Source organism: Mobula birostris, chromosome 3 (assembly GCF_030028105.1).
Source record: "Mobula birostris isolate sMobBir1 chromosome 3, sMobBir1.hap1, whole genome shotgun sequence".
Lineage (NCBI taxonomy): Eukaryota > Metazoa > Chordata > Chondrichthyes > Myliobatiformes > Myliobatidae > Mobula > Mobula birostris.
Genome location: NC_092372.1, coordinates 123,918,528 through 123,937,961, shown reverse-complemented (window position 1 = coordinate 123,937,961; position 19,434 = coordinate 123,918,528). Strand labels below are relative to the sequence as shown.

The following is a 19,434-nucleotide window of genomic DNA, read 5'->3' as shown; positions in this document are numbered from 1 at the left end:
CTGTTCTGAAACCAGGTGGCCTGGGAGCCGAGACCCCTGCACCCTCCGCCCGATGGTGGTGGTGAGAAGAGAGAGGGAGACGGCTCCTGTTTGGGTGGGGGACCTTGGCTGACTTGGAGTAGCGGGGAAGAGCAATCATTCTCTGCTCTTGGCCCTCAGTGCTTTAATCTGGCTGAAGTCTGTCCCAGCACTATATCTTCTGGCAAAATGCCATCCACTTCAACATGCCGTACCTGCATTCCTGAGAGTCAAGTTCGCCGAATCCTTCAGGAGATAGTAAAGTTGCTCGTTTGTTTAGGTGGTTCAAAAGTGCATTTCTTTGAGGGAAGCTGCAGACTGCAGTGATTGTAGCTCAGAAAGAACATCCAGTGGGTTTGTGAGCTGCTGCAAAATGTTGCTGTAGGTCGCCAGCACCTTGATGCACTTGAGCCATGCAGCAGGTGACATTAACAAGCTTTGTCAGTAAATTTTCTTTGAACTTTGAATTTACCACCTGCTAGAAGGGCCAGAAGGCCAAAATCCCTCCCACCTGGAATTTCTTCTCATCCTAAAGCTCCGCAGGATGTCCACACTCTTTCATTTCTTCTGCGTCACCTGTGCCTTTGTACAATTGTTGTTTCGATTTCTGTCCACAGTGAAGTCTGGATTTGAATTTGCAATCTTCCTTTGCCTGGGCTGAGATTTTAATCAGCCTGGATTTCGCCGAGTTTGTCAATGTTCCTAATGGAATTGTCAGGACAGCACACAGCTCAACTCGTGTATGGAGTCTAAACCCATCAATGGTGTCTGCATCGTGATAAGAATGGGTCTATTCTCCCTTCTATCAATGGGAGAGGATGGCTGTTAGTCTCAGTCATGAAAGAACTTTCTAGGTTCTTAGAGTCATGGAACATGACAGCACAGAAACAAGCTGTGTCCATCTAGTCCATGCCGAGCTATTAATCTGCTGAGTCCCATTGACCTGCACCTATTCCATAGCTCTCCCTACCTCTCCCATACATGTGGCTATCCAAACTTTTCTTAATCAACTCTACCACCACCACTTCCACTGGCAGCTTGTTCCACACTCTCATTACCCTCCGAGTGAAGAGGTCCCTATCCAGTTCCCCTTAAATATTCAAGCAACACACATCAAAGTTGCTGGTGAACGCAGCAGGCCAGGCAGCATCTCTAGGAAGAGGTATAATCGACGTTTCGGGCCGAGACCCTTCGTCAGGACTGATTTGAAAGTGGGAGGGGGAGGGAGGAGATCCAAACTGATAGGAGAAGACAGGAGGGGGAGGGATGGTGCCAAGAGCTGGACAGGTGATTGGCAAAGGGAATATGAGAGGATCATGGGACAGGAGGTCTAGGGAGAAAGACGGGGGGGGGGGCGGGGAGAGAGAGAAAACCCAAAGGATGGGCAAGGGGTATAGTCAGAGGGACAGATGGAGAAAAAGGAGAGTGAGAGAAAGAATGTGTGTATAAAAATAAATAACGGATGGGGTATGAAGGGGAGGTGGGGCATTGGCGGAAGTTAGAGAAGTCAATGTTCCTGTCATCAAGTTGGAGGCTACCCAGACGGAATATAAGGTGTTGTTCCTCCAACCTGAGTGTGGCTTCATCTTTACAGTAGAGGAGGCCGTGGATAGACATGTCAGAATGGGAATGGGATGTGGAATTAAAATATGTGGCCACTGGGAGATCCTACTTTCTCTGGCGGACAGAGCGTAGGTGTTTAGCGAAGCGGTCTCCCAGTCTGTGTCGGGTCTCGCCAATATATAGAAGGCCACATCAGGAGCACCGGACGCAGTATATCACCCCAGCCGACTCACAGGTGAAGTGTCGCCTCACCTGGAAGGACTGTCTGGGGCCCTGAATGGTGGTGAGGGAGGAAGTGTAAGGGCATGTGTAGCACTTGTGCCGCTTACAAGGATAAGTGCCAGGAGGGAGATCAGTGGGGAGGGATGGGGGGGACAAATGGACAAGGGAGTCGCGTAGGGAGCGATCCCTGTGGAATGCAGAGGGGGGGGGAGGGAAAGATGTGCTTAGTGGTGGGATCCCGTTGGAGGTGGCGGAAGTTACGGAGAATAATATGTTGGACCTGGAGGCTGGTGAGGTGGTAGGTGAGGACCAGGGGAACCCTATTCCTAGTGGGGTGGCGGGAGGGTGGAGTGAGAGCAGATGTACGTGAAATGGGGGAGATGCGTTTGAGAGCAGAGTTAATAGTGGAGGAAGGGAAGCCCCTTTCTTTAAAAAATGAAGACATCTCTCTCGTCCTGGAATGAAAAGCCTCATCCTGAGAGCAGATGCGGCGGAGACGGAGGAATTGCGAGAAGGGGATGGCATTTTGCAAGAGACAGGGTGAGAAGAGGAATAGTCCAGATAGCTGTGAGAGTCTGTCGGCTTATAGTAGACATCAGTGGATAAGCTGTCTCCAGAGACAGAGACAGAAAGATCTAGAAAGGTGAGGGAGGTGTCGGAAATGGACCCGATAAACTTGAGGGCAGGGTGAAAGTTGGAGGCAAAATTAATAAAGTCAGTGAGCTCAGCATGCGTGCAGGAAGCAGCGCCAATGAAGGAGCTTAGCATGTGTGCAGGAAGCAGCATATTCTACCTTTCACCCTTAAATATTCCACCTTTCACCCTTAACCCATGACCTCTAGTTCTAGATTTGCCTAACCTCAGTGGAAAAAGCCTGCTTGCATTTACCTTATCTGTACCCCTCATAATTTTGTATACCTCTGTCAAATCTCCCCTCATTCTTCTACACTCCAGAGAATGAAGTTCTAACCAATTCAACCTTTCCCTATAACTCAGGTCCTCAAGTCCCAGCAACATCCTTACAATTTTCTTTCCTTTCAAAATTTTGTTCTTAGTGTAGAATTCACCTTAGATTTTCTACTTTTGAATATCTCTAATGATTTCCTACATAAGATATTTTAGGTAGGGCGTTAGACTGAGCACTGGCTGTCATCTGACTCCTGTGACGTGTTAGGCATAATTACAGGCAGTTTGTTGCATTGTGTTAATGTGCAGAGTTAGGTGGAAGTTTGGCATGGTTTACAGCTCACGTGTAGCTTGGGAAACAACTTTATTGAACACCTCCACTCCACTTGCCAAAAGCAGAATTTTCTGGTGGCCAGCCACTTTAATTCCCATCCCTATTCCCGTTTCAACATGGCCTCCTCTTTTGCCATGATGAGGCCACTCTCAGGGTAGAGGAGCAACACATGGTATTCCATTTGGGTAACCTCAAACCCGAAGGCATGAACATCAACTTCTCCTTCTGGTATTTTTCTTCCCTTTTCTCCCCCTCTGCCTTCCCTCTTCTATTCTCCACTCTGGCCTCGTACCTCTTCTCCTCAGCTGCCTATCAGCTCCCGTTGGTGCTCCCCTTCCTTCCGTTTCTCCCATGGTCCACTCTCTTTTCCTCTCAGATTCCTTCCTCTCCAGCCCTTCACTTTCCCCACCCACCTGGCTTCACCTATCAGCTTCTAACTATCGTCCTTCCCTTCCCTTCCCCTCCCCTCCCCAACATCTTCCTGTTCTAGTGTCTTCCCCTTCCTTTCCAGTCCTGATGAAGGGTCTCACCCCAAAGTGTCGACTGTATATTAATTCCCATAGATGCTGCCTGACCTGCTGAGTTCCTGCATCATTTTGTGCGTGTGTTGCTCATTTCAGTGTCTGTAGGGCTGCATTTTCCACCACTGTGCTAAATATCGATATGGTGACATATGTGTATTAAATTCCTCTTCTGAAATTCAATACCCTTCATCTCGGTGGTGATAGGAGCCCCAACACTGCTCACCAACAACAGTCTGACCACTGCCCGATAAAGCCTCAGCATTCCATCCTTGCTTTTATATTCTAGTCCACTCAAAATGAATGCTATCATTGCATTTTCCTTCCTCACCAGTGACTCATCCTGCAAGTTAACCTTCAGGGTGTCCTTGTGTTTGTGATTGTGTACACCGCCATGTATGTGAGTGCGTACACCCCCGTGCACGCGCGTACCCTTCCATGTATTTGTGAATGCATCAGAATCCCAAACTTAGATGGTTGCATGGCTGACCACATTTTTTTTGGCAGGGTGTTGAGTAAGGACCAAAGGTTTCTTGCACCACTCAATTGCTTATCAAAGATAAAAGTTGCCCTTTGAGTTCAAACATTGCAGGACTGCTGATCAAAAAGTAATTTAATTAAGTAATTTAGAGCAGTAGGGATACTCGGCAGGATAGTTGAAGGCTCCTCTTGCAAGATATGGGAAGGCAGGGAGACCTCCAGTGTCCCTGATGACTACAACTGTGAGAAGTACGTCCCGCTGCAGCTTCTAACAAACTCTGTTAAGGAGTTGGAGCTGGAACTGGATGAACTCCAGATTATTCGGGAGGCTTAGGGGTTGATAGACAGAATGCTGCAGAACAGAGGGATCTGGGAATACACGTCCATAATTCCTTGAAAGTGGCATCTCAGGTAGGTAGAGTTGTAAAGAAAACTTTTGACACATTGGCCTTCATAAATCAATGTATTGAGTACAGGAGTTGGGATGTTATGTTGATGTTATGTTATTGAGGCCTAATATAGAATATTGTGTGCAGATTTGGTCGCCTACGTACAGGAAAGATGTAAATAAGATTGAAGGAGTGCAGAGAAAATGTACAAGGATATTACTGGGACTTGAGTTCTAAGGAAAGTTTGAATTGGTTTGGACTTTATTCCCAAGAATGTAGAAGATTGAGGGGAGATTTGATAGAGGTATACACAATGATGAATGGTATAAGTAGGATAAACGCAAGCAGGCTTTTTAATCATGGGTTAAGGGGAAAACGTGAAATATTAAAGGGGAAGGCTCAGAGGATGGTGAAACTGGAATGAGCTGCTTGTGCAAGTGGTAGATAGAGGTTCGATTTCAGCACTTGAGAGAAATTTCAATAGGTACATGGATGGGAGGGTTATGGAGGGCTGTGGGTCGATGGGACTGGGCAGATTAATGGCCCGGCACTGACTGGATGGGCTGAAGGGCCTGTTTCTGTGCTGTCGTGTTCTACGACTCTAACCCTTGCTGTTCAGGTATCGTTGAGCCCGAGTTCCGTTTTCATGTCTGAATGGCCGGCAGATGACTAAATCCAGGACGTTCATTGGTGCAACATGGTAGCATAGTGGCTAGTGTAACGTTTCACAGTGAGTGATCTGGGTTCAACTGCCGCTGCTACATCTAAGGAGTCTGTACTTTCTCCCCCTGACCATGTGGGTTTCCTGGGGAGGCTCTGGTTTCCTCCCACAGTTCTAAGGTTAGGGTTAATGAGTTGTGGGCATGCTATGTCATTGTCTGAAGCGTGGCGACACCTGCGGGGAAAGGTATGGGTTAGGGTTAATGAGTTGTGGGCACGCTATGTCATTGTCTGAAGCGGGCTGCGCTGAGCACATCTTTGACCTGCATTGGTCATTGACTCGTGAACGGTGAAGCTAATCTTTAATCTTCAAGATTGTTTAATGTCACTTCCAGTACAAGTGTAAAGGAGAATAAAATAATTGTTATTCCGGATCCGATGCACCACAAAAAAAACCCACAAAATATAAAGAACACAATAATGAAAAAAACACAATAAATATAATTACATAAGGTGGCTTGTATACATAGATTGATTGTATGTCCATAAAGTGACGCTAAACGCGGGAGTGTTTGTACATAAGGTGACTGACAGGAAATGATAAAGTAGTGGTGGTTGGGGATGTGGAGGGGTGAGTTAATGGGTGGAGGTGTTGATCAGCCTTACTGCTTGGGGAAAGTAACTGTTTTTGAGTCTGGTGATCCTGGCGTGGATGCTATCTACTTTCCTCCCTAATGGGAGTGGGACAAGCAGTCCATGATCGGGTGGGTGGGATCCTTCCTGAATTTACTGTCCTTTTCTGGCACCTTTCTGTATATATGTCCTTGATGGTGGATGGGCTGGTTCAGGTGATGCGTTGGGCAGGTTTGACTACCCGCTACTGTCTGCTGCAGTGCGGTTTCTGTACCATGCAGTGATGCTGTCTACTGTGTATCTGTAGAAAGATGTGCAAAGTCCAGCTCCCTCCAGCTTCGTTGGAACGTAGATCCATCAGTCAGCTTTCCTGATCATGTAAGGTCGCCCACTCCGAGACAAGATCATCAAAAAGATTAAAGATTAGATTGGGGATGGTGAGCTGTGGGCAGGCTATGGTGGCACAGGAAGTGTGACCTCCGTAGGGGGTCTGGGGAAGAAGAACGGCTGGTGAAAGCAGGAGCGTGAGGTTGGGGTGCCATCAGGAAGAAGATACAGGAGTCTAGGCACTTGCACACCATGTTGAGCAATGGTTATTGCCCCTCAACCATCAGGCTAATGAACTAGAGGGGATAACTTCACTCACCTCAAAACTGAACTGATTTCACAGCCCATGGACTTGCTTTCAAAGGCCCTTCATGTCATGTCCTCAGTATTTATTGTTTATTTATTATTATTTCTTGTTTTTTCTTGATGTATTTGTTTTTATTGCATGTTGGGTGTAGTCTTTCATTGATTCTGTGTCTGTTAGCTCTATTCTGAATGCCTGCAAGAAAATGAATCTCAGGGTTGAATATGGTGGCATATAGTACTGTGCAAAAGTCTTAGATACATGTAAAAAAAAACTGAAGTGAAGGTGTTTTGAAAAACAATGAAGTTTCTAAGTATCAAAAAAATTACTATAAAGAGCAGTAAACAGTGAAAACACTAAATCGAATCAATACTTGGTAAGACTACCCTTTATCTTTAAAACTACATCAATTCTCTTAGGTATACTGTGGTATACAAGAAAATTGTAAGAAAATTATAAGAAATTATATTATAAGAAAATTGACTGGTAGATTGTTCCAAGCATCCTGGAGAACTTGCCACAGTTTTTCCTGTAGACTTTGGCTGCCTCGCTTGCTTCTGTCTCTCCAGGTAATCCCAGACAGCCTCGATGATGTTGAGATCAGGGCTCTGTAGAAGCCATTTCATCTGAAACAATGTTTTTAAAAAAAATCTAGGGTGCTTAAGACTTTTGCACAGTACTGTGTATGTACTTTGATAATAAATTTACTTTGAATTTTGATTGATAAGCTAAGAAACCTGAGCAACACACATAAAAGTTGCTGGTGAACGCAGCAGGCCAGGCAGCATCTCTAGGAAGAGGTACAGTCGACATTTCAGGCCGAGACCCTTCGTCAGGACTAACTGAAGGAAGAGTTAGTAAGAGATTTGAAAGTGGGGGGGGAGGGGGAGAGGGGGAGATTCAAAATGATAGGAGAAGACAGGAGGGGGAGGGATGGAGCCAAGAGCTGGACAGGTGATTGGCAAAGGGGACACGAGAGGATCATGGGACAGGAGGTCTGGAGAGAAAGACAAGGGGGGAGGAACCCAGAGGATGGGCAAGGGGTATAGTTAGAGGGACAGAGGGAGAAAAAGGAGAGAGAAACCTGGATCTCTAACTGCCTCTGCAACTGAATCCTTGACTTCCTAACCAGAAGACCATAACCTGTGTGGATTGGTATTAATATCTCCTCCTCGCTGACAATCAACACTGGTGCACCTCAGGAATGCGTGCTTAGCCCACTGCTCTGCTCTCGCTATACCCAAGACACGGTGGCCAGGCATAGCTTAAATGCTATCTATAAGTTTGCTGATGATACAACCATTGTTGTCAGAATCTCAGGTGGAGATGAGAGGGTGTACAGGAATGAGATATACCAGCTGGTCGAGTGAATCTCAGGTGGAGATGAGAGGGCGTACAGGAGTGAGATATACCAGCTGGCTGAGTGGTGTCACAGTAACAACCTTGCACTCAACATCAATAAGACCTAAAAGCTGATTGTGGATGAAAGGGTGGGACGAGGGTGGGGTGGGGGGGTACTATTACACAGGATCGAAAAAAGCTACAGTAAGTTGTAAAATTTGTCATCTCCATCTTGGGTACTAGCCTCCGTAGCATCCAAGACATCTTCAAGGAGCGGTTTCACCACCCAGGACATGCCCTCTTCTCATTGCTACCATCAGGAAGGAGGTACAGAAGCGTGAAGGGGCACACCCAGCGATTCAGTAACATCTTCTTGCCCTCTGCCTTCTGATTCCTAAGTGTACATTGAACCCATGAACAGTACCTCACATTTATTATTTCTGTTTGTGCACTATTTTTAAGTTAACTATTTAATATGTATATACCTTTACTTTTTTCTCTGTATTATCATCTATTGCATTGTACTGCTAAGTTAACAAATTTCACGACTTATGCCGGTGATAATAAACCTGATTCGGATCATTGGTACAGTGCTGTGATTGGTAGTGGGACAAGACCACGGCTGTGATCAGGGTTGGAAATGTTGGGGTGACACTTTAGTAAAGCGGTTAGTGCAGTCGCTTTACAGTTCCAGTGAACATCGACCGGGATTCGATTTCCCACACTGTCTGTAAGGGGTTTGTACATTCTCCCCGTGACCGCACGGGTTTCCTCCAGACACTCTGCTTCCTCCGACATTCCAGAGATGTACGATTTAGGGTTCTTAAGTTGTGGGCATGCTGTGTGGGTGCCCAGAGGCATGACAGCACTTACGGGCACGTCCTCGGACTGTATTGGACGTTGACACAAGCAGCACATTCACTGTCAGTTTCCTGGTTAGATATGCTGTGTAATCCGGGCAGCTTCCTGGTAAATCTCTCCACCCTCTCTAAAGCTTCCACATCCATGGCAGCGTCATGCTTCTTGGCTCCAACCTATAAAACACTGTTGAGGTATTCGGAGTAGTGTTTGAATTTGCTGCAGATGCCTGCCGAGTAGCTGAGAGTTCAGCCACGCCAATGGCACCTTTGCCACTGCTGTTTGCTTCCAATTATTTGGACACTGGGAGTGTGCTTCTAGATTCAAAAGCTCCTAGATAATGTTACATGCCAGAAGGAAGTATTGTATGCAAAGTAGTTGGAGAGTTACCTGGCAGGTGTTCGTTAGAGCAATGATACAAACCAGTGAATTTTCCAGTGGCCAACCATTTTAATTCCTATTCCCATTCCCCATCTGACATGTTGGTCCATGTCCTCCTCTTTTGCCACGATGAGGACACTCTCAGGATGGAAGAGCAAAGCCTTGTATTCTACCTAGGTAGCCTCCAACCTGATGGCATGAGCATTTATTTCTCCAACTTCCAGTATAAGATTTTCCCACCTCCTTTCCTCTTGTATTCTCCACTCTGACCTCTTAATTTTTCTTCTCACCTGCCTATCACCTCCCCCCGGTGCCTTTCTTCATCCCTTTCTCCCACGATCCACTCTCCTGTCTTATCAGGTTCTGTCCTCACCAGGCCTTTACCTTTCCCACCCTGCTGGCTTCACCTATCATCTTCTAGCTTGACCTCCTTCCCTCCCCCACCCCACCTTTTTATTCTGGCATCTTCCCTCTTCCTTCCTTTCCAGACCTGAAGAAGGTTCTCAGCCCGAAACATCGACTGTTTACTCTTTTTTTTTAACCATAGATGCTGCCTGACCTGCTGAGTTCCTCCAGCATTTTATGTGTGTTGCTCTGGATTTCCAGCATCTGCAGAATCTCCTGTGTTCATAGTGGATCAGCTCACATACCCTATGGGCTTTAGACCAGTGGAGTCCTAATCAGATTTAGATGCATTTATTACCAGATGTACATCGAAGTGTCTGGTGAAATGCTTTGTTCGTTTTAACAACCAACACACCAAGGATGAGCTGGCCGCATATTCAGTTTCAGATTCATATTAATATATCACATGAGCATCGAAACACACAGTGAGATGCGCTGTTTGCATTAACAGCCAACACAACCTAAGGACGTGCTGGGGACAGCCCGCAAGTGTTGCCACACATTCCGGCGCCAACGTAGCATACCCACGATGCTCGGCAGAGCAACAGGACAGAACATAGCAAGCAGCAAAACAAACGAGAAAATCTGCAGTTGTTGGAAATCCAAGCAGCGCACATCAAATGCTGGAGGAACTCAGCAGGCCAGGCAGCATCTATGGAAAAGAGTACAGTCAAAGTCTCGGGCAGGACACAGCAAAACAAGCCCCATTTCCTCCCTCCCGCCCACCCATACTCATTCACTCAATCAATCTCCTTTGATACTCTGATCTCCCCAGTGCATGAATAGTCTCCGACTTTGATGCAGGTGGCTTGGCTTGTTGTTCATTGTTTAAATGTTTATAGCTGCTTCTAAGTAATTCTACTGTGGTTTTCTGTCAAGCAGTTTGTATTCACTTGTGTCAACCACAATAACGGCACTTGTCTACTTGAAGATATTTTTTAGGTACCCTCTGCCATCTGATTTCTGAACAGTCTCTCAACAACCAAATTACTTTGCTCTCTTTTTGCAGAATTTATTTACTTATTTTTTTTTATATTTCTTATCGTAATGGTGGAGCTTCCCTCTTCCCCTTCCCTGTTTTTCCATTTCCTCCTCTCACCCCTTCTTTCTCCTCACCTGCCCATCTCCTCCCCCTGGGTCCCCTCCTCTTCCCATTTCTCCCAAGATTCACTCCCCTCTTCTATCAGATTCCTTCTTCAGCCATCTATCCCTCACAGCTTCTCATCTCACCTCCCCCTTCATCTGATCTCACCTATCACCTGCCAGCTCATACTCCTTTCCCTCCCCCTACGTTCTTACTCCGGCTTCTGCCCCCTTCCTTCCCAGTCCTGATGAAGGGTCTCGGCCCAAGACGTTGACATTTTATTCCCCTCCATTGAGGTCTGACCTGATGAGTTCCTCCGGCATTTTGTGTGTGTCATTCCGTGGTGTTATCACTGAGGTATGTCGTGAAATTTCTTCTTCTGTGCAAGACATAAAGGTTCCAACAGGTTACAAAAATAAGTAGTTTGTAAGAGGAATACGAGGTAGTGTTCATGGATTCATTGTCCATTCAGAAATCAGATGACAGAGGGGAGGAAGCTGTTCCTGAATGGTTGAGTGTGTGCCTTCAGAACCCTCCCTGGTGGTAGCAATGAGAAGAGAGCATGTGCTGGGGTGAGGAGGATCTTTAATGATAGATACCACTTTTTGAGGCATCGCCTTTTGAAGATGTGCTGGATTCTGGGAAGCTGGTGCCCATGATGGAGCTGGCTGAGTTTTCAATCCTGTACAGCTTTTTCCCATGCTGTGCAATGGCCCCTCCATGCCAGCAGTGATGAAATCGGAATGCCGTCCAGAATTGTTGTCGGAACTGGAAAAATGTAATGACTGTTGGTGTTTATTTGGCAGTGAAGAGGGTGAGGGGGAGTCCTGATTGAGGTGTAGAAAATTGAAGGATCCAGAGGCGGTAAATAGGAAGGGGATGGTAAGTTCTGACCTAACTTGCGGAGTTCTGGGCCACTGATCACACTGTATCATTTAAGTTTCAGTCACTTGACAGCAAATTTTTTTGGAAGTGTTACTTCCTCAGAAATAGTTTTTGTTGAAGCTGAACACAAATATAATTTCAGAGTTCTTCTATCACATAGGAATTTGGAGAGACAAGAAATTAACTTCTATTGAATATAATGCGTTTAATTGCATAACGATGTTGATGCTTTGCAATAGTTTAACTAAGCTATAAATGTTCTGTTGATCTTTCATTTGCTGTCAGTGCCCGAGGCTTCTCGTTTAAGTGTCCAACAATAATCAGCCAGCATTGATGAACTCCAGTTGCCTTCGATATTGTTTCTCCATGACTGCAATGTCCTGGTAAAATTTTTCACCGTGCTCGTCACTGACAGCGCCAAGATTTGTAGGGAAGAAGTCTAAATGGGAATGTAGAAAATGAATCTTTAGTGACATGTTGCACTTCATGGATTTGTATGCTTGAAGCATGTTTTCAACCAGCTGCACATAGTTTAGTGCTCTGTAGTTGCCAAGAAAGTTTTCGACAACATCCTTGAGTGCCTTCCATGCGATTTTCTACATTCCCACTAGAAGTTCTTTGAATTGCCTGTTGTTGATGACCTGTTTGATTTCTGGACCAACAAAAATTCACTCCTTAATCTTGGCATCAGCTATTCTGGGAAGCATCTGTCTCAAATATCAAAATCCTTCATGGAAACTAATAGTTTTTCTAAAACCTGTCCTGCCAAGCAACATCCGCTTTGCCTAAGCATGCCCAGGCACGCCAGGACAAGATGGAAAACTTTTCAGTTTACATTGTGGGCACCAATTTAATTGACTTGAATTATGAATTGAAATAACAAATATAGACATTAAAAAAATGTTGGTGATGGGGGAAATTTCATGGTGATTTTCACGATCTTTCACGATCAGCAGCCCAAAATCTACAAGATACACTCAGAAGTATTTGGGAAACAAAATCGTTGTTGTCCAGTGTAATTAAACAGTACAGATAACCATGAAACTACTGGATCACAAAATATCCGTCGAGTTCACTAATGCCTTCAGGGAGGAAATGGGTCACTCGTACCTGGTCTAGTCTGTGTGTGTATGATGGCAAACCCGTCACCCCTACTGGGGCATAGACCGTCGACAGCAGCACGCCAGAGCCCTTAGTCCTGGACCAGTCTTTCACCTTCTCCTCAGGTGTAGCCCATCTCCTTGGTGCATTCTTCCTCTCCCAGGGTGAGATCTTTGGAGCTTGTGTTGGTGTTACTGTAGCACTGGGTATTCGCGGGATGTGGGTTGTTCGCCCCATGTCCATCTTGCCACCTTTCACAGCCGGGCTTGGGACCGTCCGTGGTGGAGTTTCAAAGGTGATGGGGGATGGGGGGTAGTGTTTATTAGGGAATGGGTGGGGGGGGGGTACAAATGTGTGATAAATCCATAATGACCTGCCTGAACTGATGATGGCGACAGGGAAGAGTCAACAGTTATTGAAATCAGAGTTTTCTGTTTATAACGGGTCAAAGGGATTGTGGGGAGAGACTGTAGGTTATTTTTATTTTATAGAGACACAGCATGGAATAGGCTTTTCGATCCACAGCAGAGCTGAGGGCCAAGGTGGCAGTTTAGACATATGAGCAGAATTATGCTATTGGAGTCCACTCTGCTATTCAATTTGATGCATTTTATTTAGAGATATAGCATGATAACTGGCCAGTAGCCTGCACCGCCCTATTACACCCATGTGGCCAATTAACTTACTAATCCGCACGTCTTTGGAACGTAGAAGGAAACCAGTACACCCAGTCAGGGGAAGAACGTATAAACTCACAGATGGCAGCGGGAATTGAACCTAGGCCATTGGCATTGTGATAGCGTTACGCTAACTGCTGCATCAGCGTGCTGCCCCAAACAATCTTCCCTGTGCGGGAATTGAACCCAGCCTGCGGGAGTGAAAACACTGAATCCAAACCAGCAGACCATCGGGGAGCCTGGTGAGTGCTTGCATCCTCAACTCAGGGCAACTGGGCACCACAGTGGTTAGCACGACACGATTACAGCTCGGGGTGTTGGAGTTCAAATCCCAACGTCCTCTGTGAGAAGTCTCTACATCCTTCCCATTGAATACATGAGATTCCTCCGGGTGCTCTGGTTTCCTCCCACAGTCCAAAGACAGGCCGGTTAGTAAATTGACCTGAGATTAGGTCAGGGTTAAATCGGGGTTGTCAGGTTGCTGGACGGTGTGGCTCGAAGGGCCAGAAGGCCCTACTCCGCAGTCTATCTCTAAATAAATAAATAGGTGAGGGGGGGGGTCGATCAAAGCCCATCGGAGTTGGTGTCCCATCCAGGTACCCTGACGATCTGGTGCAGTGCGGGAGTAGGGCAGAACCTCGCTCTACCTTGCAAGTAATTCACTACATCAAGCATCGAGGTACCATGTGGGAGCGGGTTTCTCCCACCACTGAGGCACACGGCAGCTTCAGTGAAGGGTTGCGACGAAGTTCAAGTTGAAATTTATTGTCATTCAACCATACCCACATATACCGCCAGAGAAGACCTTCCTCCCGACCAAGGTGCGTAACACAGTACAAGTAATTCACACATGACACAAAGTAATATTACCACAAATAAATTAACAAATAGTAAGGTGCACTTGCAATACAACTTTAAAAAGTAAACGGTATAACACAATTGGTGCTTCTTACATGATGAGACCTGGGTGGTGCAGGGAGTTCAGTACCCTCATGGCCTGAAGGAAGAAGCTGTTTCCCATCCTAACAATTCTTGTCCTAATGCTACGGTACCTCCTGCCTGATGGTAGGGGGTCAAAGCGATCGTTGGATGGATGGGAGGGATCATTGATGATGCTAAGGGCCCGACGTACTCAGCACTCCTGATAAATATCTCAAGACGGGTGGATGCGAGACCCCAACGACCCTCTCAGCAATCCTTTGTATGGTCTTGCGGTCAGATGCCTTGTAATTCCCATACCAGACAGTGATGCAGCTGGTCAGGCCACTCTCAAAGGCACTCCTGTAAAAACTCGTTAGAATGGGGATGGTGAACGTCATTCGCCTGAATCTCCTCAGGAAGTGGAGATGCTGCTGTGCTTTCTTGACTGAAGAGGTGGCGTTGAAGCACCAGATGAGATTGTCTGTGATGTGCAACCCCAGAAACTTGGAGCTCCTAACTCTTTCCACAGAGGAGCCATATATGTGTGCACTTGTTGTATATGTGTGCCTTTTTGGCCCAGTGTAAGTGGATGTATCGTCACCTGCCGTGTAAAATCCCATCCTCTGTGATTCAGGCTATGGTGACTTACCCAGTTGAACTAATAGTGTGTGGATTCATCAGAATTGGATTTATTATCATATATTGTGAAATCTGGTGTATTGAGCAGTCCATAAAATATACCAAAAATTACAATTTAAAAAAACTCCCCCTCCCCCCATTCGGTACACCTGTACAACTGCTCGCTAATGCCAATATTTAATCAGCCAATCACATGGCCGCAACTCAATGCTTAAAAGCATGCAGACATGGTCAAGAGGTTCAGTTGTTGTTCCGACCAAACATGAGAACGGAGGAGAAATGTGATCCGTGGGATGTTTGGTGGTAAACATGCGTATCTGAGAACCTGCTGATCTCTATAAGACATAGCAGCAGAATTAGGCCCTTCAGCCCATCGAGTCTGCTCCATCATTTCATCATGGCTGATTTATACCCTGGAGTTTTCACACCCAACAATGGTGCAAGAAACAAAGGAAACATCCTCTAGACAAAAGCACCTTGTTACTGAGAGAGGTCAGATGAGAATTGCCAGGCTGGTTCAACTAACAGTACCTTAAATAACTGCACTTTACAACAGTAGTTAGCAGATGGGAATCTGTGTATACACAGATGCCCTTCTGATTGAGATATATAATCTTATTTTAAAAAAGAGAGAGAGTAGAGCGATTACGATGTTCATGGCTTCATTGTCCATTCTGATGGGGAGCTGTTGCTGAAACGTTGAGTGTGTGTCCTCAGGCTCCTTCATGATGGTAGCAATGAGAAGAGGGCACTGGGTGATGGGTCTTTCATGATGGGTGCCACCTTTTTGAGGCATGGCCTTTTGAACAAGTCCTCGATCCTGGGGAGGCCAGTGCCCATGATGGAGCTGGCTGAGTTTACAACTTTTTTCCGCTTTTTCCGATCCTGTGCAGCGGCCTCTCCATATCAGATGGTGTTGCAACCAGTTAGAATGCTCTCCATGGTACATGGGGAGAAACTTGCAAGTGTCTTTGGTGCAATGCCAATTCTCAAACTCCTGCAGCTAGCGGCATGCCTTCCTTTCTCCGATGGATTGTTCGTGCCCGTTATTGTTCGCGAAATGTAATAGGGAGGCTGGTGGTTCGACCTCTGATTTTAATTTAAGATGTAGCAGGTGTTCAGTGTGAAAGGTGAGAGGAATTGTGAATAATGTGGGATGACTGTGGGGTTGCTCGGGGCACAGCTGTAACAATGACATTAGGCACAAGAGTGTTCCCCACACCCCACCAAGGGACCTGGTCTCACCCAGAGCTAGGCAGCGTTCTGCACGTTCTCAAGTGTTGGCACGTAATGGGGATATTCAGTGCAGTTCCAGCAGTGTATTTCCCCTCTTGGGCCTTTTTTCCTCTGGTGTGTGACTCTCCTAAATGTGCAACATGCAAGATTCATCCACGGTGGGATTTTACACCTCACTGCAGTTCTAATTACTCACAGGGGGGAAACAGAACAGGCTTTGCCAATTCTGTTTCCCCCCTGACACCAGGCTGATTGAAGGACCAACATTCAAACTGTGTCCTTTGTCCAGGCTGCAGTTGCTCACCTCGTGTGATCCTAATCACTTGTCTCTGTAAGGCTGAGACACGGGTCAGGCCGCCATCACCCCCAACACCCACCTGTTTTTTCTGGCCCCCTAGCCTAAGAAAAAGTGTGTTGGCGTTGGAGGGGGGTCCAGAGGAGGTTCACAGAATTATCCTGGGAGTGAAAGGGTTAATGTGTTAGGAGCGTTTGATGACTCTGGGCCTGTACTCGGAATTTAGAAGGATGAGAAGGGACCTCATTGAAACCTGTGAAATGTTGAAGGGCCTTGAAAGAGTGGATGTGGGGAGGATGTTTCCTGTAGTGGGCGAATTCAGGGCCAGAGGGCACAGCCAGTGGAGGTGGACCTATTTAGGGTGATGGTTGAATGAAGTGGCCGGAGGAGAGGGAAAAAACAGGGTGGCAGTGGACTGGGGTAGTGAGGGGCGTACTTTACCCGAAAACGCTACTGTAAGAAAGCGATACCCATCACCAAGGACTCCCACCACCCGAGCCATGCTCTCTTCCTGCTGATGGAAGGTACCAGAGCCTCAGGACCCACACCACCGGGTTCAGGAACAGTTATTCCCATCGGTATTCCGAAGCGGCGTGGATAACGACACTCACCTCAACACCGAACAGGTTCCATGACCCACAGACTCACTATCAAGGACTCCACAACTCCTGTTCTTAGTATTCTTTATTTACTTGTCTAGTTATTTCTTGTATTTTCAGTTTGTTGTTTTTTTGCACATTGGTTGTCGGTCAGTCTGTTTTTTGTATGGCTTTTCATCAATTCTATTGTATTTCTTTGTTCTACTGTAAATGCTTGCAAGAAAATGAATCCCAGTGTTGCATATGGTGACGTATACAAACTTTGAAACTAAGTTTGCTTTGAACTTTGAAACTGGAGAATTAAGTGTAGGGTTGTAGATGTAGGTGTTGTTTGTCTAGTTTTTGTTAAACTCCTGGCAGTGCTGGAGGTGGAGGGTGGATACACGTGCGAAAGGGGAGGGGAATGAAAGTGACTGGCAACTGGAGCCCCAGAAGGTCATGGTGGACAGGGTGCAGGTACTGGATGCATGCAGTCCCATTATGATCCAGAGCAGTGGAAGAGGTAGCTAAGTCCCCATGAGATGCTGTAAGCTTGCAGTAAGCTGAAGGAGCAGGGAATGTTTGGAGTTAGACCAGAATGCAAAGGAACACTTGAACATTTTCCCTGCACAGCTGTCTAGCAATGAATTCCACACAGTCACCACCCCCTGACTAAATAAATTCCTCCTTGTTTCTTTGAACTCCAGCGGGTACAGTACCGAGACATCGAACGCTCTTCATACGTGAACCCTTTCATTCCCGGGATCATTCTTGTGAATGGAACCTCTCCAGTACTAGCACATCCCATAAAACCACAAGACATAGGAGCAAAATTAGGCCATTCAGCCCTTCGAGTACACCTACCTTTGTATCATCTGCAAACTTGTCAGTTCCGATATCCAGATCATTGATGTGTAACACTCCCTTTTTGCCTTGGTCCACTCTCCTCTCCTATCAGATTCTTTCTTCTTCTTTTGTCCTTTACCTCTTCCACCAATCCCCTCCCAGTTTCTCACTTCATCCCCCCCCTTCACACACTCATCTTCTCCCTCACCTGATCTCACCTATCACCTGCCAGCTTGTTCTGCTCCCCGACCCCCGCCGTCACCTTCTTCTGCCCTCTACCCTTTCTGTCCTGATAGGTTCTCCCCTATCCACTCTACTAGTTACATCCTCAAAAAATTCTGTGAGATTCGTCAGACATGATTTTCCTTTCACAAATCCATGCTGACTTTGTCCGATGAATTCATCGCTTTCCAAATGTGCTGTTATCACATCTTTGATAACTGACTCCAGCAGTTTCCCCACCACCGACGTTAGGCTAACCGGTCTATAATTCCCTGGTTTCTCTCTCCCTCCTTTTTTAAAAAGTGGGGTTTCAATGACTGTGCGTATGACAGTTTATACGTTTCAATGACAGCCCAGATGTAGCATCTCCACCTGAAATATCGACAATTTCTTTGCCGCACCCCCTTCCCTCCTCCCCTCTCCTCTTGTGCTAGAGTCATTGCTGAATAGGTTACATGCCTCCTGGTTCTGCGTGCTCTGATTCATGGTGCTGAATCGTTCGGTAACATTTATTTGTTTGTTCAACTTATGGCTGAGAGCTCTGGTCTCAGGCCTATGGTTTCACAGAGACATTTCCTTGTCGTTACAGGTTGTGAACGGTGCAGAGATGAACCGATCACCATCGCAAAGCACTAAGGAGGAAAGCGTTCTGGAGCATGAACCAGAAGGTAAGAAAGTCTGCCTGACTGGAAACAAGTGAAATGAGAGGCCAAGGAGGTACAGGTTAGTAGGTTAATTGGTCAGTGTAATTGGATGGTGAGGGTTCGTGTGGCTGGTAGGTCCTGTTACAGTGCTCTATCCCTAAATAAGCCATAAGCCATTGATCTTCGGTTTGTGCAAAGTCAATGTCAAGTTGATTGATAATGCACGAGTCCATGTTTGCACAGGTGCAATGAAGAACTTACTTGCAGCAGCAAGCAAGAAAATAAGAAGTAGAATGAGAAGAAAACAGTCCATTTTAACTCAGAATGGTCATAGTGCTACTAAACTCTTTAGTTGGGAGTTGACTGATGTGCATCTTAACTCTGTCTGCTACAGATCCCTAAATTTTTGCATAACCCTTTCCATCTCATATATTTGTTTATGCATTGATTGGGATACAGCACAGAATAGGCCCAACGACCCCCAATTTCACCCTAACCTAATCACGGGACAATTTACAATGACCAGCTAACCTCCTAACTGATATGCCTTTGGGCTGCGGGCGAAAACTCACTCTTTCCATGAGGAGGACATACAGACTCCCCACAGAGGACACTGGAATTGAACTCTGAACTCCAGTGCACTGAGCTGTAATAGCTTCGAGATGGCCGCTACGCTACCATGGCACCCTAAATTAATTTGGAGTTACAGCGTGGTAAGTGCCCCCTCCTGGCCCAACCAGCCTGTGCCATCCATGTGCCCAGTCTGTACATGGAATGTGGGAGAGAAACAACACCTGGAGGAAGCCCACGTGGTCATGGGGAGAACATAGAAACTCCTTTACAGTCAGTGGCGGGAATTGAACCCAGTTCCATGGTACCAGAGAGCTTTGTGCGAACCGTTATGTTACCGTGCTGTCTATTTACTGCATCTCATCTGACCGAGTCTGAGCCGCCCTTCTCTCTT

At 46.3% G+C, this 19,434-nt stretch overlaps 1 protein-coding gene across 2 annotated transcripts in view; it reads left to right on the top strand.

The window, feature by feature from the left end:
* Positions 1 to 19,434, top strand: part of LOC140195262 (transmembrane protein 263) — a 36,315-nt gene that overhangs the window by 10,213 nt on the left and 6,668 nt on the right. For both annotated transcript variants that reach the window (XM_072253318.1, XM_072253319.1), the window contains exon 2: positions 18,416 to 18,494. In XM_072253318.1, the coding sequence (XP_072109419.1) occupies positions 18,416 to 18,494 (79 nt within the window). The remainder of the gene's footprint in view (positions 1 to 18,415; positions 18,495 to 19,434) is intronic.